The 23,130-nt window shown below is 40.9% G+C and overlaps 1 protein-coding gene across 7 annotated transcripts in view; it reads left to right on the forward strand.

Moving 5' to 3' along the window:
* Positions 1–23,130, forward strand: part of SUDS3 (SDS3 homolog, SIN3A corepressor complex component) — a 384,413-nt gene that overhangs the window by 273,763 nt on the left and 87,520 nt on the right. Inside the window, exon 15 of one of the 7 annotated variants that reach the window (XM_082355965.1) lies at positions 22,428–22,458. The exons of the other annotated variants lie outside the window; for them this stretch is intronic. Coding sequence (XP_082212091.1) covers positions 22,428–22,443 — 16 coding nt within the window. The 3' untranslated portion in view covers positions 22,444–22,458. Of the gene's footprint in view, positions 1–22,427; positions 22,459–23,130 lie in introns of those variants that run through there. 7 annotated transcript variants of the gene reach the window in all.

The following is a 23,130-nucleotide window of genomic DNA, read 5'->3' on the forward strand; positions in this document are numbered from 1 at the left end:
CAAAAACAAACCCAAAACAATTAAGAAAATGGTAATAGGAACATACATATCGATAATTACCTTAAACGTGAATGGATTAAATGCTCCAACCAAAAGACACAGGCTTGCTGAATGGATACAAAAACAAGACCCATATATATGCTGTCTATAAGAGACCCACTTCAGACCTAGGGACACATACAGACTGAAAGTGAGGGGATGGAAAAAGATATTCCATGCAAATGGAAATCAAAAGAAAGCTGGAGTAGCAATACTCATATCAGATAAAATAGACTTTAAAATAAAGAATCTTACAAGAGACACGGACGGACACTACATAATGATCAAGGGATCAATCCAAGAAGAAGATATAACAATTATAAATATATATGCCCCAACATAGGAGCACCTCAATACATAAGGCAACTGCTAACAGCTATAAAAGAGGAAATCGACAGTAACACAATAATAGTAGGGGAATCTAACACCTCACTTACACCAATGGATAGATCATCCAAAATGAAAATAAATAAGGAAACAGAAACTTTAAATGACACAATAGACCAGACACATTTAATTGATATTTATAGGACATTCCATCCAAAAACAGCAGATTACACTTTCTTCTCAGGTGCGCACAGAACATTCTCCAGGATAGATCACATCTTGGGTCACAAATCAAGCCTCAGTAAATTTAAGAAAATTGAAATCATATCAAGCATCTTTTCCGACCACAACGCTATGAGATTAGAAATCAATTACAGGGGAAAAAAACGTAAAAAACACAGACACATGGAGGCTAAACAATACGTTACTAAATAACCAAGAGATCACTGAAGAAATCAAAGAGGAAATCAAAAAATACCTAGAGACAAAGGACAATGAAAACACGACGATCCAAAACCTGTGGGATGCAGCAAAAGCAGTTCTAAGAGGGAAGTTTATACCTATACAAGCCTACCTCAAGAAACAAGAAAAACCTCAAGTAAACAATCTAGCCTTACACCTAAAGGCACTAGAGAAAGAAGAACAAACAAAACCCAAAGTTAGCAGAAGGAAAGAAATCACAAAGACCAGAGCAGAAATAAATGAAATAGAAACAAAGAAAACAATAGCAAAGATCAGTAAAACTAAAAGCTGGTTCTTTGAGAAGATAAACAGAATTGATAAACCATTAGCCAGACTCATCAAGAAAAAGAGGGAGAGGACTCAAATCAATAAAATTAGAAATGAAAAAGGAGAAGTTACAACAGACACCGCAGAAATACAAAGCATCCTAAGACTACTACAGGCAACTCTATGCCAATAAAATGGACAACCTGGAAGAAATGGACAAATTCTTAGAAAGGTATAACCTTCCAAGACTGAACCAGGAAGAAATAGAAAATATGAACAGACCAATCACAAGTAATGAAATTGAAACTGAGATTAAAAATCTTCCAACAAACAGAAGTCCAGGACCAGATGGCTTCACAGGTCAATTCTGTCAAACATTTAGAGAAGAGCTAACACCCATCCTTCTCAAACTCTTCCAAAAAATTGCAGAGGAAGGAACACTTCCAAACTCATTCTATGAGGCCACCATCACCCTGATACCAAAACCAGACAAAGATGGTACAAAAGAAAAATTACAGACCAATATCACTGTTGAATATAGATGCAAAAATCCTCAACGAAATACTAGCAAACAGAATCCAACAACACATTAAAAGGTCATACACCATGATCAAGTGGGATTTATCCCAGGGATGCAAGGATTCTTCAATATACGCAAATCAATCAATGTGATACACCCTATTAACAAATTGAAGAATAAAAACCATATGATCATCTCAATAGATGCAGAAAAAGCTTTTGACAGAATTCAACACCCATTTATGATAAACACTCTCCAGAAAGTGGGCATAGAGGGAACCTACCTCAACATAATAAAGGCCATATACGACAAACCCACAGCAAACAACATTCTCAATGGTGAAAAACTGAAAGCATTTCCTCTAAGATCAGGAACAAGACAAGGATGTCCACTCTCACCACTATTATTCAACATAGTTTTGGAAGTCCTAGCCACGGCAATCAGAGAAGAAAAAGAAATAAAAGGAATCCAAATTGGAAAAGAAGAAGTAAAACTGTCACTGTTTGCAGATGACATGATACTATACATAGAGAATCCTAAAAATGCCACCAGAAAACTACTAGAGCTAATCAATGAATCTGGTAAAGTTGCAGGATACAAAATTAATGCACAGAAATCTCTTGCATTCCTATACACTAATGATGAAAAATCTGAAAGAGAAATTAAGTAAACACTCCCATTTACCATTGCAACAACAAGAATAAAATACCTAGGAGTAAACCTACCTAGGGAGACGAAAGACCTGTATGCAGAAAACTATAAGACACTGATGAAAGAAATTAAAGATGATACCAACAGATGGAGAGATATACCATGTTCTTGGATTGGAAGAATCAATATTGTGAAAATGACTATACTACCCAAAGCAATCTACAGATTCAATGCAATCCCTATCAAATTACCAATGAAATTTTTTACAGAACTAGAACAAAAAATCTTAAAATTCGTATGGAGACACAAAAGACCCCGAATAGCCAAAGCAGTCTTGAGGGAAAAAAACGGAGCTGGAGGAATCAGACTCCCTGACTTCAGACTATACTACAAAGCTACAGTAATCAAGACAATATGGTACTGGCACAAAAACAGAAACATAGATCAATGGAACAAGATAGAAAGCCCAGAGATAAACCCACGCAACAATGGCCAACTAACATGACAAAAGAGGCAAGGATATACAATGGAGAAAAGACAGTCTCTTCAATAAGTGGTGCTGGGAAAACTGGACAGCTACATGTAAAAGAATGAAATTAGAACACTCCCTAACACCATACACAAAAATAAACTCAAAATGGATTCGAGACCTAAATGTAAGACCAGACACTATAAAACTCTTAGAGGAAAACATAGGAAGAACACTCTTTGACGTCAATCACAGCAAGATCTTTTTTGATCCACCTCCTAGAGTAATGGAAATAAAAACAAAAATAAAGAAATGAGACCTACTGAAACTTAAAAGCTTTTGAACAGCAAAGGAAACCATAAACAAGATGAAAAGACAACTCTCAGAATGGGAGAAAATATTTGCAAACGAATCAATGGACAAAGGAGTAATCTCCAAAATATATAAACAGCTCATGCAGCTCAGTATTAAAGAAACAAACAACCCAATCCAAAAATGGACAGAAGACCTAAATAGACATTTCTCCAAAGAAGACATACAGATGGCCAAGAAACACATGAAAAGCTACTCAACATCACTAATTATTAGAGAAATGCAAATCAAAACTACAATGAGGTATCACCTCACACCAGTTAGAATGGGCATCATCAGAAAATCTACAAACAACAAATGCTGGAGAGGGTGTGGAGAAAAGGGAACCCTCTTGCACTGTTGGTGGGAATGTAAATTGATACAGCCACTATGGAGAACAGTATGGAGGTTCCTTAAAAAACTAAAAATAGAATTACCATATGATCCAGCAATCCCACTACTGGGCATATACCCAGAGAAAACCATAATTCAAAAAGACACATGCACCCCAATGTTCATTGCAACACTATTTACAATATCCAGGTCATGGAAGCAAACTAAATGCCCATCGACAGATGAATGGATAAGGAAGATGTTGTACATATATACAATGGAATATTACTCAGCCATAAAAAGGGACGAAATTGAGTCATTTGTTGAGACGTAGATGGATCTAGAGACTGTCATAAAGAGTAAAGTTAGTCAGAAAGAGAAAAACAAATATCGTATATTAACACATATATGTGGAACCTAGAAAAATGGTACAGCTGAACCAAGCCAAGGAGCCAATTAGAAGAGCCAAGGTTCTTCTGCCTTACCTCCAAGGTTTACAGGGCAGAAGTTGAGACACAGATGTAGAGAACAAACGTCTGGACACCAAGTGGGGAAAGCGGCGGGGGGGGGGGGGGTGGGGATGGTGGTGTGCTGAATTGGGCGATTGGGATTGACATGTGTACACTGATGTTTATAAAGTTGATGACTAATAAGAACCTGCTGCATAAAAAAGTAAAAAATAAAGAAAATAATATCATCCCCATTTTATTTATTTATTTTTAATTGAAGTATAGTTGACTTACAATATTGTGTTAGTTTCAGGCATACAACAAAGTGATTCATATATACATGAATACATATATATACACCTATACATCTATATAATACATATATATACGTATATACACATATATGTATATATCTATATTCTTTTTTCCAGTTGTTTTCCATTATAGTTTATTACAAGATATTGAATATAGTTCCCTGTGCTATAGAGTAAATCCTTGTTGTTTATCTGTTTTATATATGGTAATGTGCATGTGTTAATCCCATATTCCCAATTATCCCTCCCCCACCCTTCCGCTTTGGTAACCATGAGTTTGTTTTCTATGTCTGTGAGTCTGTTTCTGTTTTGTAAATAAGTTCATTTGCACTCTTTTTTTAGATTCCACATATAAGTGATATCATATATTTGTCTTTCTCTGTCTGACTTACTTCACTTAGTATGATAATCTCTAGTTCCATCCATGTTGCCACAAAGGGCATTATTTCATTCTTTTTTATGGTTGAGTAACATTCCATTGTATATGTATACCACATCTTCTTTATCCATTCATCTGTTGATGGACGCTTAGGTTGTTTCCATGTCTTGGCTGTTTTATATAGTGCTTCTGTGACTATTGGGGTGCATGTACCTTTCTGAATTAGAGCTTTCGTCTTTTCCAGATATATGCCCAGGATTGCTGGATCATATAGTAGCTCTATTTTTAGTTGTTTTTTTTTAAGGAACCTCTATACTGTTGTCCATAGTGGCTGCACCAATTTACATTCCCACCAGCAGTGCAGTTTCCTTTTCTCCACACCCTCTCCAGCGTTTATTATTTGCAGACGTTTTGATGATGGCCATTCAGACAGGTGTGAGGTGATACCTCACTGTAGTTTTGATTTGCATTAACATCATCCCCATTTTATAGCCAAGGAGAGTGAGGTCCAAGGACACACAGGTAGTGAGTGGTAGAGCCAGGGCTGAAGGCAGTCTGCCTCTAGAGCCTAATTGTTTAATCACTGTGCTATACTGTCAGATGACCTCAGCATATCTTCTCCTGTTCAGTAAAGTACTTAGCAAAGCACCTGGTACATACAAGCACTCACTGAGTGGGGTCTTCTCTTCTAATTGTCTCCTTGGCTTGAGCTGGAGGTCAGAGAGGAATTCCCTGGCATTTATTCATGGCCTGGCTCAGCTCAGGAGACAAGGTTAAGGACTAAGCAGTGAACCTCAGCCTTTGAGATGCTCGGCACGCTCCTGTCAGCCTCTCGCCCACGTCGAAAGGCATTTTGACACACATCTTTATTACCAATATGAAAGAGACCCTTTTGTGCCTGGAGATTTGTGTTCAGAGCCTGGCTTTCCTGCTGTCTTTACTGGTGACCCGGAGCGGAGCATTTGACCCTTTCCTGTTCCGCACTTCTGTGATCCTTTCCACATTTTTCATCATCTCAGCAGATATTTATTTGGTAACTGTTGCATGCACAGCACAATGCTTGGCATCATGGGGGATGCAAAAGAAATAGGAGATGCATCCCTGCCCTCCAGGACAGTATGGTCTTACAGAGTGGGCTTTGGATTCAGATAGACCCGGTTTGAATCTCTGCTGTATTATTGACCAGGTAAGTGACTTCAGATGAGTGATTAACCTCACAATACCTCGGTTTCCTCAGCTGTAAAATAAAGATGATATTAATATCTTCTTCAAAGGCTTGTTGTGTGCTAACGTGTATATGTACCATGCTCAGTACAAAGACTGATTGAATGGAATTGATAAATAAATGTTAGTCATTAGGATGCTTATGATCGTGATGATAGTGATAACGATGATGGTGATGATTGTGATGGTGATAATAGTGGTGATGGTGCTGATGGTAATGATGATAGAGATGATGACGGTGATGGTGATAATAGTGATACTGGTGATAATTATGATGACAGTGATGGTGGTGATGATGGTGATGAGTGATGATGATGATGGTATGATAGTGATGGTGATGATGGTGGTGATGATTGTGACCATGCAGCAGACACTGAATTAAGTAAGTCCCAGTTTGTTCATACCAGATGTATGAAAAACCCTTACATGGGTTCAGACAGACCTGGGTTCAATTCTGAGCTCCACCATGTTTTTGGCTGTGTGATCTTGGGCCGGGCTCTTAACCATTCTAAGCTTTAAAATATTGATAAAATATTGATGACTGTCCCTGACATAGACACTTGTGTCACATCTGGATGGTGATATGAGAGAACACCAAGCAGAGAGGCGGGTACCCAATAGATGCTCATTATATGGTATTTTTTTTGTCCCTTTTCTTTCCTTTCTCATAGAATTCCTCATTAAATCCCACGAAGTAGCATAGTCCCAAGAAAAGAGTTTGGGGCCTGAAATCTCTTTGCTTTGGCATCAAAACGTTTTTCTTCAACTAAGAGAAATCTTAGAGTAGCTTAAGGAAAAAGTGAGGTTTGTTAAAAGCCCACAGTGCTGACTCAGGAAGCTTACAGGGAACAGATGCAGCCTGGCCTTCCATGGCCCTGGAACTGTGAGCCAGAAAAGGTCTGGAATTAAGGCAAATTCATATTCTCTGTCTCTGTCTGTCTGTCTGTCTCCCTTTCTCCCTCAGTAGCCACAGACCTGGAGGAGAACCCTCTCTCTCCAGACTCTTTCTGTGCTTCTTTTAGTCACATGTGGAAGACGGCACCCACCTGGCTCTTGAATTTACATGTCCTCAGTTGAAACAGCCAGCAGAGACTAGCTCCTTTAGTTCCATCCCAGGTTTCTGGGAGGGAGAATCTGATTGGTCTGGTTTGGGTGATGTTTCCTCTACGTTCCAACCACCATTGGCTGGGAACTTTGGAGCGGGGGAAGGGGTTCCAGATAGGATAAATATAGCTCCCAAGGGTTTAACTGGGGTGTGGAGTGAGGAATATTTTTAGAGAAGGAGGACAAACACCAGACAAGCTGCCTACTAGAGCTTAGCTAAGATTTATCACGCATTTCCCATGATCCAGGCACTGGGCTAAGAACTTCATACGTGTTTTATTATTTAATCTTCCCAGTAGCTCACTGAATTAGGTCCTGCTCCGATCCTCATTTCATAAATGGGGAAACTGAGGCTCAGAGCAATGCGGCAGTGTGCCCCAAGTCACGTGGGTGGAGCTGGCAGAGCCTTCCACCAGCCTCCCCTCGCGCTGCAATCTCCCCTGGGAGCTGCTTTCAGACTGCTGTGCTCTTGCTCTCTGAATCTCAGAGGACAAGAGGTTCCATCCCTTGGTGAAACTCTGACTGCCTGATGATGATTGTTATAAAGTTAGAGCAGCTGAGTTTTGATCACTCAGCATTAGCTATGCTGGTCATATCCTGTATTCCAGAACTGTGTTGAGAAATGCAATTTGTAGCATCCCAGGTGGAAAATTTCTGATTCTCTCTGACGGAGGATGCCAAGGAGAATTGGTCTCTATCCTGGTGGAAACATAAACATCAATTCTGAGAATGAAGGTGGGGGGGTGGGTGGAAATAAGGTCCTGGAAACTGATAGAAAGCTGGCTGTTTGGCAACTTGAAATTAACCAGGGCTCTCCCTGTTGCTGGCTTCTTGAGCTCTGGTTACAGGTTTCTGAGACACATTTTTAATCCTCTTGGCATTTCATTTGACCTGGAAAAGAATATAGATTTTCTCACGTTGTAGGATTTACACACAGGGAGAATTGACCTGATGCAGGCTGATGTGGATTTCACTCACTAACCACACAGTTTCATGCACAGATGATGGACATGTCCAGGACATTGGCTGGCACACAGTGGGCACTCAGTACATGTCTGTTTTCTTCCTTTCTTTTCCTTCAGAGCAAATCTCACGCTAAGTTTAAGAGGTTATTTGTTGCTACTGCCAGCTAGCAGAGGGCACTATCAATATAACTGATGCCAATTGAAGACAGACCATTCTAGGAAGGAGGAAGTAGTATAGTATAATGGAATATTGCACAGCATCGTAAATATATTGATTGTTAATGTCTCCAGGTGCACGTTCTTCCAAATATTCAGCAGCCAGGTATTAAACACCTACGTGTTCTTGACCCTGGGCTAGATGCTAATAAGGATGTAATAAACCAAATTACTCTCTACCCCCACCATAGTGAAGCAGAGCCTATAGTTTACAAGATTAAGGGAGACAAGAGCAATCAGAGCTGTAAAGTAATAGCTATCATTTATTAAGGACTCACCACGTACCCAACATTGTGCTAAATGCTTTTTATATATTATCTCACTTAAGCCATCAACTCCAGAAAGTAGGCATTTTACAGAAGAGGAAACTGAGGCTTATAAAAAGAGGTTAAGTAAATACGTTCTGAATGGCAGAATGAGGATTTAAACACAGATATATGTAGCTTCAAAGTCCATGTTTTTAAAGTGGTTTAGACAAGTAGTTTAGCCAACGGAGAGCTGTGACTCTGGGGAATAATGAGAGTGACCGTTCTTTCATCTTGGCGCTTCAAGAACCCCCTGGGCATTTGGTGTTCAGGTTAAACTACGTGTCTCCTGGCAAGCTGATTTAGGTTGCTGTGAGGTGGTCTCAGGTCTGTAGGAGCATGTGTGAAGCAGGGAAGTGAGGACACACACACACGTGTGTGCACACACACACACACGCACACACACCTTTTTTAGGTCCTGCAGAGTAAGAGGAACAAGGGTAGATGCTTAAAGAGAAAGATGGTCTTATGCACTCCACTCCCCCAATAAACATACTCTGATGCACCCCATCCCCAACATTTGCACGTGAAATGAATATTTAAAAACCTGAATAATGCTTCACATTCGTCTGGATGTTAGTTATCCATCTGTTTATTTATACCAAGTTTATTCCCCGAAGTATTCAACGTGGCTTACAAGGATGCACAAAATGTAGCAGAATGAAATAAATGAAAATTAAGATAAGTAAGACAAAGGAGGGAAACAACCAAGAAAAATAATTTGGATTCTGTAAAGAGATTAATGCATGAATTATAAGGGAAGTAGTGCCATCCTGGTCTGTAAGCTTCCTGCAGCCAGTGCAAAGAGGGAAACATGTCCGTTACAGAATGCATGTGGTTCATAAGGCAAGGAAGTCTGGTGGCTCAGGAGAGACACATCCATTATTGATCCTAAGATCAGAAAGGCATTTTTTTCCTCCTGGAGCCTCATAGAGAAGATGGTGTATAAAGTAATGAACAATATCCTCAACAGTGTTCTTATAGTAAATGTGATTTTATTTGACTGTTTCATATTATGTCCTACTAAAGTGCAATTCAGGAAAGTAAGAGGATCCTAGAGAGAGGAGGCAATATGATGAGATGCAAGTAGTCTGCTCATGATGTCTTAGGATACTATTAGGATCATGTTGTTAGGGACCTAAAGAAGAACCATCTAAGGAGATTATTATAATTGTGAGGACTACACAGGTAGTGTGAACATCTAGGTCAGGGAAGGAAAGTGGGTTTAATCCTGCATGGCACTCCCAATCAATTAGTACTGACTTTCTTCAGTCAATGGGATGAGAAGCATTTGAAGCTATGTCTGGGGTGAAAGTAGGCTATAATTGATTAGTAATGTCTGTTATGAGTGAATGGCATCATTTATGCTAGGAATTTGTTGTTGGCATTTGTGCTAGGACTGTTGTTGGTGCTGGTAAAGGATCCTAGCTCTGAAGGTCATAGGTCATGACCCTGGGCACTATAGCCCCTTGCTTCTTGAGAGTTTTATTTCTAATAGATCTTATGTAGATGGGTATCTCTTAATTTGATATTCTTCCTAAATTAGCCAAACGTAATGTTCCCTGAAGCACTAAAGAAGAGTCAGTAAAAACATCCTTGTGTCCACATCCCATTTTGCCTTCAACTCTCTGGGGCCACATGAGAAACCTCGACTCACTGAACTTCATCTGCTCACAACACAGAGTTGGGAGAAGGGTGGTCAGCAGAGTACTCTGGGAAAGGGAAGTGGCTTGAGGAGAGCTGGCTGTTTTGCATGTTTCTGGAGCTCTGATGTCTCCAAAATGGGAGAAGCTCTTCATTTTCCAGGGGTTTTGCCCCAGCCACAGTGGATTCCTGTTGTAGGGACCGCTTCTGGAGAACTTCAGCATCACAGGTTTTCAGAATTGTACAGTCATCATGACTGACAGGAAGGTCCCCTGCCTTTCTCAAATCATTTCCCACAATAACAGCCAGGAAAGAAAACCATGCTATTCAATACCAAAAGCTAGCAGAAAGGAATGCCGAATCATGGGTATACATTTTTCTATCGTTTTCTATTCCATTCTCTCCTATTCCATTCTATTCTGTTCATTCAACAAACACTTCCCAATCATCTACCATATGCCAGGGTATTTATATTTGTTGAAGATACAAACATGAATATCTTCTCTAAGCCCCAAGTGCTCAGAGCCTAATGGAGTAAACAGTAGCATATATATGGGGTAGACATATGGCATATAATTCCAGTGCAGAATGACAGGTGCTATAGTAAGAGTATATTCAGAATACAAAGGGGAGAATAATGAAAAATAATAACAGTTGTCATTTACTGAACACCACTTACTTTATGCCAGGCACTGTGGAGTGATTATGTTTAGCTTATTGAGTGTTTATAACAACCTATGAGATAGGTAGGCATTATTGTCCTGATTCCACAGATGAATAAACTGGCTTATGGTTGGAGGTGCCCAAAATACCAAGCTCAGAGCCAGGATTTGAAGACAAACTATCTTTAGATACTATGCTGGAACAGACAGGATAGCCACTGTAAACATTCTTGTTCACAAAGCAGAAGATGTGAGGCACACAGGAGTCACGGGTCCATAGCAATTCTGAAATCCAGCTGGGCACAGATTGACAGTTCCTTGACTCAGTCTCAAGGCCTGGGAATAATTCTCCATGGCTCTTGACTCCAAATTCTAGACTCTTGGTTCTACCCTCTTAGTCATCCTTCCTTTTATATAAAAGGTGGTGTGCATTTATACTGAATAGTTTTCTCAGCCTGCTTCCTGCTTGTAGAAGTTTGATGATCTGAATATCTCTTTTCGCTTTGTACCCTTTCTGTCCCTTTCATTTCAAGATCACATTTGTTTCTTCAGATATAATTCTCTTAAAAACTTTGTGTGTCTCCAGTGAATCTCATCTAGTTTAACCCCCTAGCCCATATGCACAAACTGCTGTGCTACACTGCAAAGTGAACAGCTTTGCCTGGAAGGGCAAAGCTGTCAGGGAAGCTTATTCTGTCCTTTTGTGATACCCAGAGCAGTTGCAGCCATCTTACAACCATGAGGGGAGGGAGAAGAGAATTGCAGAGAAGTTGATCCAGGATCCTTATGTGGTTGCTTCACTGGAACAACACTGGAGCTATTTACCCCTCTGCTTCTTTTTCATGAGGGGAAAAAAAAACCCCACCTGTTTTAAAAAGCCAAAACAGGATTCAGTGCAAAGCATTCTGACTACTTACACTGTCCTTTTATTTTTCCTGGCTTGGCATGCCCTGCCTACCTGATCTTCTCTTGCCCAGCTCATTTCTGTTTGCCCTACAAGACTCAGATCCACCCCTTCCCTGACTCCTTTTGCCCTTCTTCACCCCCAGGTAGGTGAGGGGCCCTTTCTCTGGGCTTCCACAGATCCTGTGCTCACTTCTCTTATAACACCTATCACAGTACATTAGCACCTCAGATCCTTTCTGTAGAAAGCCAGGGTTGAAATAAATAATAGTCACTTCATGGTATCATAATTAGGAGATTGCGTATCTGTATAATCTTATCTGACCCATAGACTGGGTTGTATCTTTTCATCTTTGTTCCAAAGCCCACTGTCTGGCACATGGAAGGACCTTAACATGCCTTTCAAATGAAAGGATGAATGAGGAAGGTGCTTACACCAACTTCTTCCAGAACCAAGACATAAGCTTTCTCTGTTACTGTGCACACACCTGGAAAGAAAGAAGGGGCCTGGGTTTCTGATGGCTGACTTAAAAAGTCTCTAACCATCTATCTCTGGACATCTTGTAGTGTAATAAGAACAAACTCCTGTCTGTCCTGTTACTTGCAGCCAGACACATTCTGAGCTGAAACAGAAGTGTGCTTTTTTTTCTTTCCTACATACGATTAGTAAATGTTCACCAGAGGGGGGGGAAAAACAAACAAACAACTTATAGCTATGTAAAAAAAGAGCACCTGGACAAAACTGATTGCAGTTGAGGCAGAGGTCTGTCCTCACCAAGTTTGGCCTCTTAGCTGTTATTCATGGCAGAAGGAAGATTTGTGGGCCCAGGCTTAGAGGTCAAGTGGGATGGTTAAAATGGAGAACCCTGGAGTCAGTCTAATGGGGTTCAATTCCTGACTCTGCCACACACACTTGGGTAAACGGCTTAACCCCTTTAGCTTCCATCTCCTCCTCTAAAACGGGGATCCCAGTAGTGCTTACCTCATAGTGTTCAGTGGAATAATTAAATAAGATGGTGTGTGTAAAATGCTTGCCCTGTAGTAAGGATGCAATAAATATTTGCTCTTATTATTAGCAATTGATGTGTACCTGATAATGAGATAAATGCTGTAGGACAGTCCCTTGAACAGAGATTTCTGTTGGGAGATGCTGCACACCATAGCCCCTTCTTGAAGATTCATAATGTCCATTAAAGCCTCTGAGAACTCCTGGAGTAGACTTGTTTCTCTCTCTATCTTTTTAGATATGTAACACATTAAAAGCTTGAAGAAACAGTGTTGGTAAGATGCTCTAGATCCATGCTACTCAAAGTAGCATTGACATAACTTGGGAGCTTGTTAGAAATGCAGTCTCAGGCCTTAGCCAAAACCTACAGAATCAGAATCTGCATTCCCACAAGATCTCCAGGGGATTAATGTGCATATTACAGTGTGAGAGGCCCTAGATTAGAAAACATGTTTGTGAGGGATACATGAGGCATAGGAGCCAGAGTCTCAACCCTCAAGAGGGCTCCAAGAGAGGGCAGACAGCAGAAGCAAGAAGAACTACAATCCTGCAGCCTGTGGAATGAAAACCACATTCACATAAAGATAGACAAGATGAAAAGGCAGAGGGCTATGTACCAGATGAAGGAACAAGATAAAACCCCAGAAAAACAACTAAATGAAGTGGAGATAGGCAACCTTCCAGAAAAAGAATTCAGAATAATGATAGTGAAGATGATCCAGGACATCGGGAAAAGAATGGAGGCAAAGATCGAGAAGACGCAAGAAATGTTTAACAAAGACCTAGAAGAATTAAAGAACAAACAAACAGAGATGAACAATACAATAACTGAAATGAAAACTACACTAGAAGGAATCAATAGCAGAATAACCGAGGCAGAAGAACAGATAAGTGACCTGGAAGACAGAATGGTGGAATTCACTGCTGCGGAACAGAATAAAGAAAAAAGAATGAAAAGAAATGAAGACAGTCTAAGAGACCTCTGGGACAACATTAAACGCAACAACATTCACATTATAGGGGTCCCAGAAGGAGAAGAGAGAGAGAAAGGACCCGAGAAAATATTTGAAGAGATTATAGTCGAAAAGTTTCCTAACGTGGGAAAGGAAATAACCACCCAAGTCCAGGAAGCGCAGAGAGTCCCATTCAGGATAAACCCAAGGAGAAACACCCCAAGACACATAGTAATCAAATTGCCAAAAACTAAAGACAAAGAAAAACTGTTGAAAGCAGCAAGGGAAAAACGACAAATAACATACAAGGGAACTCCCATAAGGTGAACAGCTGATTTCTCAGCAGAAACTCTACAAGCCAGAAGGGAGTGGCATGACATATTTAAAGTGATGAAAGGGAAGAAGCTACAACCAAGATTACTCTACCCGGCAAGGATCTCATTCAGATTCGATGGAGAAATCAAAAGCTTTACAGACAAGCAAAAGCTAAGAGAATTCAGCACCACCAAACCAGCTCTACAACAAATGCTAAAGGAACTTCTCTAAGTGGGAAACACAAGAGAAGAAAAGGACCTACAAAAACAAACCCAAAACAATTAAGAAAATGGTCATAGGAACATACATATCGATAATTACCTTAAACGTGAATGGATTAAATGCTCCAACCAAAAGACACAGGCTTGCTGAATGGATACAAAAACAAGACCCATATATATGCTGTCTATAAGAGGCCCACTTCAGACCTAGGGACACATACAGACTGAAAGTGAGGGGATGGAAAAAGATATTCCATGCAAATGGAAATCAAAAGAAAGCTGGAGCAGCAATACTCATATCAGATAAAATAGACTTTAAAATAAAGAATGTTACAAGAGACAAGGACAGACACTACATAATGATCAAGGGATCAATCCAAGAAGAAGATATAACAATTATAAACATATATGCTCCCAACATAGGAGCACCTCAATACATAAGGCAACTGCTAAGAGCTATAAAAGAGGAAATCGACAGTAACACAGTAATAGTGGGGGACTTTAACACCTCACTTACACCAAAGGATAGATCATCCAAACAGAAAATTACTAAGGAAAAACAAGCTTTAAATGACACAATAGACCAGATAGATTTAATTGATATTTATAGGACATTTCATCCAAAAACAGCAGATTACCCTTTCTTCTCAAGTGCACACGGAACATTCTCCAGGATAGATCACATCTTGGGTCACAAATCAAGCCTCAGTAAATTTAAGAAAATTGAAATCATGTCAAGCATCTTTTCAGACCACAACGCTATGAGATTAGAAATCAATTGCAGGGACAAAACGTAAAAAACACAAACACATGGAAGCTAAACAATACGTTACTAAATAACCAAGAGATCATTGAAGAAATCAAAGAGGAAATCAAAAAATACCTAGAGACAAATGACAATGAAAACACAATTCAAAACCTACAGGATGCAGCAAAAGCAGTTCTAAGAGGGAAGTTTATAGCAATACAAGCCTACCTCAAGAAACAAGAAAAATCTCAAATTAACAATCTAACCTTACACCTGAAGGAACTAGAGAAAGAAGAACAAACAAAACCCAAAGTTAGCAGAAGGAAAGAAATCATAAAGGACAGAGCAGAAATAAATGAAATGGAAACAAAGAAAACAAGAGCAAAGATCAGTAAAACTAAAAGCTAGTTCTTTGAGAAGATAAACAAAATTGATAAACCATTAGCCAGACTCATCAAAAAAAAGAGGGAGAGGACTCAAATCAAAAAAATTAGAAATGAAAAAGGAGAAGTTACAACAGACACCGCAGAAATACAAAGCATCCTAAGACTACTACAGGCAACTCTATGCCAATGAAATGGACAACCTGGAAGAAATGGACAAATTCTTAGAAAGGTATAACCTTCCAAGACTGAACCAGGAAGAAATAGAAAATATGAACAGACCAATCACAAGTAATGAAATTGAAACTGAGATTAAAAATCTTCCAACAAACAAAAGTCCAGGACCAGATGGCTTCACAGGTGAATTCTATCAAACATTTAGAGAAGAGCTAACACCCATCCTTCTCAAACTCTTCCAAAAAATTGCAGAGGAAGGAACACTCCCAAACTCATTCTATGAGGCCACCATCACCCTGATACCAAAACCAGACAAAGATACTACAAAAAAAGAAAATTACAGACCAATATCACTGATGAATATAGATGCAAAAATCCTCAACAAAATACCAGCAAACAGAATCCAACAACACATTAAAAGGTCATACACCATGATCAAGTGGGATTTATCCCAGGGATGCAAGGATTCTTCAATATACACAAATCAATCAATGTGATACACCTTATTAACAAATTGAAGAATAAAAACCATATGATCATCTCAATAGATGCAGAAAAAGCTTTTGACAAAATTCAACACCCATTTATGGTAAAAACTCTCCAGAAAGTGGGCATAAAGGGAACCTACCTCAACATAATAAAGGCCATATACAAGAAGCCCACAGCAAACATCATTCTCAATGGTGAAAAACTGAAAGCATTTCCTCTAAGATCAGGAACAAGACAAGGATGTCCACTCTCACCACTATTATTCAACATAGTTTTGGAAGTCCTAGCCATGGCAATCAGTGAAGAAAAAGAAATAAAAAGAATACAAATTGGAAAAGAAGAAGTAAAACTGTCACTGTTTGCAGATGACATGATACTATACATAGAGAATCCTAAAAATGCCACCAGAAAACTACTAGAGCTAATCAATGAATCTGGTAAAGTTGCAGGATACAAAATTAATGCACAGAAATCTCTTGCATTCCTATACACTAATGATGAAAAATCTGAAAGAGAGATTAAGGAAACACTTCCCTTTACCATTGCAACAACAAGAATAAAATACCTAGGAGTAAACCTACCTAGGGAGATGAAAGACCTGTATGCAGAAAAGTATAAGACACTGATGAAAGAAATTAAAGATGATACCAACAGATGGAGAGATATACCATGTTCTTGGATTGGAAGAATCAATATTGTGAAAATGACTATACTACCCAAAGCAATCTACAGATTCAATGCAATCCCTATCAAATTACCACCAGCATTTTTTACAGAGCTAGAACAAAAAATCTTAAAATTTGTGTGGAGACACAGAAGACCCTGAATAGCCAAAGCAGTCTTGAGGGAAAAAAACGGAGCTGGAGGAGTCAGACTCCCTGACTTCAGACTATACTACAAAGCTACAATAATCAAGACAATATGGTACTGGCACAAAAACAGAAATATAGATCCATGGAAGAGGATAGAAAGCCCAGAGATAAACCCACGTACCTATGGTCAACTAATATATGCCAAAGGAGGCAAGGATATACAGTGGAGAAAAGACAGTCTATTCAATAAGTGGTGTTGGGAAAACTGGACAGCTACATGTAAAAGAATGAAATTAGAACACTCCCTAACACCATACAGAAAAATAAACTCAAAATGGATTAGAGACCTAAACGTAAGACTGGACACTATAAAACTCTTAGAGGGAAACATAGGAAGAACACTCTTTGACATCAATCACAGCAAGATCATTTTTGACCCACCTCCTAGAGTAATGGAAATAAAAACAAAAATAAACAAATGGGACCTAATGAAACTTAAAAGCTTTTGCACAGCAAAGGAAACTGCAAACAAGATGAAAAGACAACCCTCAGAATGGGAGAAAATATTTGCAAATGAATCAATGGACAAAGGATTAATCTCCAAAGTATATAAACAGCTCATGCAGCTCAGTATTAAAAAAACAAACAACCCAATCCAAAAATGGGCAGAAGACCTAAACAGACATTTCTCCAAAGAAGACATACCGATGGCCAAAAAGCACATGAAAAGCTGCTCAACATCACTAATTATTAAAGAAATGCAAGTCAAAGCCACAGTGAGGTATCACCACACACCAGTTAGAATGGGCATCATCAGAAAATCTACAAACAACAATGCTGGAGAGGGTGTGGAGAAAAGGGAACCCTCTTGCACTGTTGGTGGGAATGTAAATTGATACAACCACTATGGAGAACAGTATGGAGGTTCCTTAAAAAACTAAAAATAGAATTACCATATGATTCAGCAATCCCACTACTGGGCATATACCCAGAGAAAACCATAATTCAAAAAGACACATGCACCCCAATGTTCATTGCAGCACTATTTACAATAGCCAGGTCATGGAAGCAACCTAAATGCCCATCGACAGACAAATGGATAAAGAAGATGTGGTACATATATACAATGGAATATTACTCAGCCATAAAAAGGAACGAAATTGGGTCATTTGTAGAGACGTGGATGAATCTAGAGACTGTCAATACAGAGTGAAGTAAGTCAGAAAGAGAAAAACAAATATCGAATATTAACGTATATATGTGGAATCTAGAAAAATGGTACAGATGAACCCGTTTGCAGGGCAGAAACTGAGACACAGATGCAGAGAACAAACGTATGGATACCAAGGGGGGAAAGCAGTGGGGGGGATGGTGGTGGTGCTGTGATGAATTGGGAGATTGGGATTGATATATATATACTAATATGTATAAAATGGATAACTAATAAGAACGTGCTGTATAAAAAATTAATAAAATAAAAATTAAAAAAAAGAAAACAAACTCATAGATATAGAGAAAAAAATGGGTGATTGCCAGAGGGGAGGGCATGGGGACTGGGAGAAATAGGTAAAGGGGAATACAGGGTAAAAACCTACAGTTATAAAATAAATAAGCCACGGGGTTGTAATTAAAAAAAAAAAAAAAAAAAAAAGAGGGCTCCCAGATCTCACGTACCAGAAACCAGTAAGGTGTAAAGTGGAAAAAGGAGGCTAAACTGTTTGCTACAGACTGTGAATGTCATAGGGATATAGAGACGGGAAAAAGAGTACGTAGGTTGCAAAAGTCTAAGAGGGCTTCTTGGAGGAGGTGAACCTAGAGCTGTAAATCAGAGGACAGGGATGGTGAGAAGGGGTAGAGAGTGCACTGTGAACTTGAAGAGGAATACAAGGAAAGACACTTCTGGTCCAGTGTAGACTCACAGAATTGGAGAGGTTCACCCTGACCTCAGCTCCCTTGAGAGGAAGCCTCTGCTCTGCCCTCTCAACAAGTCAGCTAACTTAGGACCTTCCTAAATTGCCCCTTTTGGCCATAGGGGCCCTTAAATGCATGTCCTGGAGCTGTAAACCTCATATCTCCAAAGCCTCCACTTTGCTGAGCACACACAAGCCCTTTGGTGCCAAGACACCCCTGCCCCTGGGCTGACCCTCTTTCCCCAGGTCCCTGCTGTCGCAGGCACCAGTGTGTGGTTTTCATCATAACAACATTTAACTTTTATTGAGCATCTGCTATGTGCAGATTTACATTTACATTTTACATTTACATTTACATTTTATCTCTGATCTGCACAATGGCCCTGGAGGTCTTATTTATTCATGAGTATAGCTCACCCTTTAAGTTTCCCAGCCCCTCTGGCCAATGCTGAGGAAACTGGGACAAAGTCCCTTCCTTTGGGGCATCCCCGTCTACCTCTTTCAGCAACACTGAGGTCTCCTTTTTCAGAGCTCTCCAGGGCACTGTCCCCTTTTACCACTGTGTCAGGCTCAGCAGTGATTAAACTTGGGACTGAGTTGTTCTGGTGCTTATTATCTGTGACCTCATCGCTACTCCATTCTGGGTAAAAGAATAGTGAGTTTTTAGAAGCCTCCTAAAGGTCATTAATTTGCATCAGTTTAGTAGGAACTGGGTACTTAAAACCCCTTTAAAGGATTATTTGCAAGAGCTGTTTTCATTAGCATGTTGGGTTTAGGTTTCTGTTAAATAATGCCCTGGATAGTGAGTTGGAGGAAGACTTTATTGTCTGTGGGAAAGACGTTAATCAAGGGTACTGGTGCAGACAGAGTTGGATTAAGAAGCAGGTAATCAGAGAAGTGGTCCAGTTTCAAGAAGGGCTAAAACATCATTGGAAATAGAATAAGATGGAGAAAATTGTGTTGGCCAGAACATCTCTCAGAAAGATTCCAGTGGTTAGAAGGAACACTGGCTAAGTTGCTTTGATGGAGATCGGAGGCTCGCTGCCATGACAATGGAAACTCACTCAATTGCCTTCTAGGTGAGTGGGGTCTCATTACCTGAGGGACTTTGCCCCGTAGGCTAAACAAGCTGCGGGCTGAAGCTGAGTTCCCTGGGTGATAGAGGACAGGCTCCAATGATGTAGGTAGGGCTTTTTGTAAACCTGTTAGGTTTGTTCATTCACTCACTTATTTGTTGCATTAATCAATCATTCAATCTTATATTCAATAAATATTTATCCAGCTCCTACTTTGTGCCATGTACCTTTCTAGATGCTGGGGATGAAACAATGACCATAACAGACAAGATTCCTGTCCCTCAGGAACACCCTAGCCGGGGTGTGGGAAGATGATAAACAAATAAATGAACAGGGCAATTTCATGTTGCACTAAGGGGTAGGCTGGCCAATGGCCTTTGTGCTAGCTGTTTATGAACTAGCTGTTCAAACAGAGATGAAGATGAGTCCCTGGGCCAGTCAGATCCTCTCTCTTGGGAATTTGAACTATAGACACAGGCAAGATTGGTCAGTTAGTAGCTGCAGGAAAAAAAAATTCAAACCCTCCCCTGTCTAGTCTGCCATAGTCCATTAAAATAACAACTTCTACCCTTCTAGAAGTACCAGGGAGGGCGTCAGTCCACCCCTCCTCCTCCTTTTCTCACTCTACCAGTGGGGTGAATAGATGATCTGTTGGTGAAGCTGGGAACAGGTCTGAGTGTGGCCAGCTCGGTCTCTTCGTCAAGCTCTGGTTTCAGACTTGCTCTGCTGTTCAGGACGTCTGTTCTCAGCTCCTGCACCTCTGTAGTGAGATGACCTGTATTCTCTCCTCCGTCAGGTCTTTTCTTGGTCAGCAGGTGTGGGCCAGGCTGGCTGGAGAGCAGACTCTTTGCTGAAGGAAGAATCAAGGTCTAGACTTGGGGGGAGGGAGTGGAATTCTTGCCTCTTGTCACAAGTCTACACTGTGTTTCTAAGTGCAGCTTTACCACCCCCGAAGTTGATGTCTTCATCCCAGTTTGACTACTATGACTATTTCTCAACTGGATCAGAACCCACGGGGGAAAGAGATGTTACTGGAAACTCAGAGACCTCAGTGGAACCAGAAAGTTGTTGTACAAAGAGAGGCAATACAGAGGGAGCAGATGAGATGTATGAGCGATAGATCTCTAGAGGGAAGACACAAAAACACCCTGCAGCTCTTGGAGGATGACAAGATAACCCATTCACTAGGGCTGTTCTCGGAATCTGAGACACCTTCCTATTCCCCAGTCATGCTCCTGCCTTGGTACAGTCTGCCTGGCTGGTGGTTCTGCAGTTCCTTAGAGATGCCCATCTCTGTTCCTACAGGCACATCCTTGAAACAGGCTGCCTTGCTTGTGTTTGCTTGAGTGAGTTCTTGGCAACTGGAAGAACCTAACTAATGTGGAATGAAAAGGCTTAATATACAGCCTTCCTCCATCCTGAGAGATTCAGTATGCTTTAACCAGCAAACACTTTTTTGAAGCCATAGCATATGCCAGGTCCTTAGCTAGACCTTGAGAATAATGAGACCTAATATTTGTAGTGTTTTCTATTTTTCAGGCACTTTTCCAAGCTCAACTTAGCTCATCTCATCCTCGTAATACAATTCCATAAGTAAAAGTATTTTCATTTACAGAAGGGAAGGCTGAGGCACAGAGAGTTTAAGTAACATGCTCCAGATCTCACGGCTAGCAGGGATTACATGTCAATCTGGATTCCCCCAGAAGCAGCCCCTGAGATAAGAACTTGAGTGCAAGTTGAGGAGCGAAGGTGATGGAGCGGAGGAGTGAGACAAGAAAGGGAAGGCAGCTACTCAAAGGTGCCTCATCAACTATAATTTTTAATTTTAAGCATCAGCTTGGCTGGGCTGAGGGAGGCCCGTAGAGCTGGTAAAGCATTATTTCTGGGTGTGTCTGTGAGGATGTTTCTGGAAGAGATTAGCACTGGAATCTATAGGCTGAGTATCGATGTGCCCATCATGTGGGTGGGCATTATCCCATGTGTTGAGAGCCTGAATAGGACAGAAAGGTGGAGGAAAGGCGAATTTGCTCTCTCTCTGTTTGAACTGGGATGTTGACTTCCCCTGCCCTTGGACATTGATGCTTCTGCTTCTTGGATCTTTGAACGTGGACTGGATTACACCACCGGCTCTCTTGGGTCTCCAGCTTGTAGAGGGCAGATCATAATCACACGAGCCCATTCCTAGAATAAATATCCTCATGTAGATATAGATATAGATTGATATAGATCTATAGTCTATTGATAGACTATATATATAATATCGAAAAATCTACATCTATATCTATCTGTCCTGCTGGTTCTGTTTCTCTGGAGAACCCTGACTAATACATCAAGCCAGCTACCACTGCACCGTGTGATAAGATTCTTCACTTCCTCACATAGCTCACTGTGGGGGGAGCAGGTAGGAACCCGACTTCCTTCCCACCAGATGCCCGAGTTCAGACTTTGACGGAGTGGGAGGGAGCACTGGGCAGGGAGAGGTGGATTCTGCTGGGGTTGGTAGTGGCTCCGGGAGGCTTCTCGGAGGAGAAGACCATGGGGGTGAGCCCTGAAGGATGACCAGGACGTGCTGGGAAGTGGGAAAGGTGTAGAGAAAAATATCCCAGCCGAGGCAGAGACGTAAGGAGGAGCACGGTAGTGTTTGGGGGGCAGAGTGTGGCTGGCGAGGTTGAAATGCAGGTTTGCGCCGGAGCGGACAGAATCACAGCAGCGGCAGTACTGAGTATCTTAACTGAGGACTTACTCTCTGCCAGGATTGCCAACAGATAATCTGCCTTCTTCCCTCCTGCCGATCTCCAGCGGCGGGCCGTCCTCTAATTCCCATTTTGCAGATGCAGGTGAGGCTCAGCGGGACACTGATGTCTGAGGTCGTGCAGCTAACAAGTGGCTCTGCCACAGTGTGACCCCTATGCTGACCTCTGAGCACACTTTCTTTCTCTTAACCCTGTGATGCTCTCTCGAAGGGCCTTGTAGTTCATGAAAGAGATCTGAGCGTAACTTTCTCGAGCAGGGGACTGATCCAAGAGACTTTTCAGAGATGGGGCCAACAAGACAAGGTGACCAAGTGAATGTCTTGAGGATGGGTGACCCCAAGGTTGATAGGCATTTTCAGCAGAGAGAGAGGAAGAGGATCTGAGATTCAGAATTAGACCCACCTATAACATGTATGATATATGTATATGTATAATATATATTATATATATATTTAAAATGCTGTCTTAACCCAGTTTTGAGGGCCTGTCTGGAGGCTTGTTAGTTCCTCTTCTCGAGCAGCTGATGACGGGGCTCTCACACTCTGGGGTCCCAGTGCACCTGCCCTAATCATGCCAGAGCAAGTAGCAGCCAGTCCACAGGGAGCCCCAGAGACCCAGATAGCCCCGCTGTGCTTACATAGGGTGCCCCTGCAGCAGCTCAAGCTTGACGTTACCCTGCCCCCAGTGCAAACCCCTGGGAGGC

This window comes from Balaenoptera borealis, assembly GCF_965194805.1.
Source record: "Balaenoptera borealis genome assembly, chromosome: 14".
Lineage (NCBI taxonomy): Eukaryota > Metazoa > Chordata > Mammalia > Artiodactyla > Balaenopteridae > Balaenoptera > Balaenoptera borealis.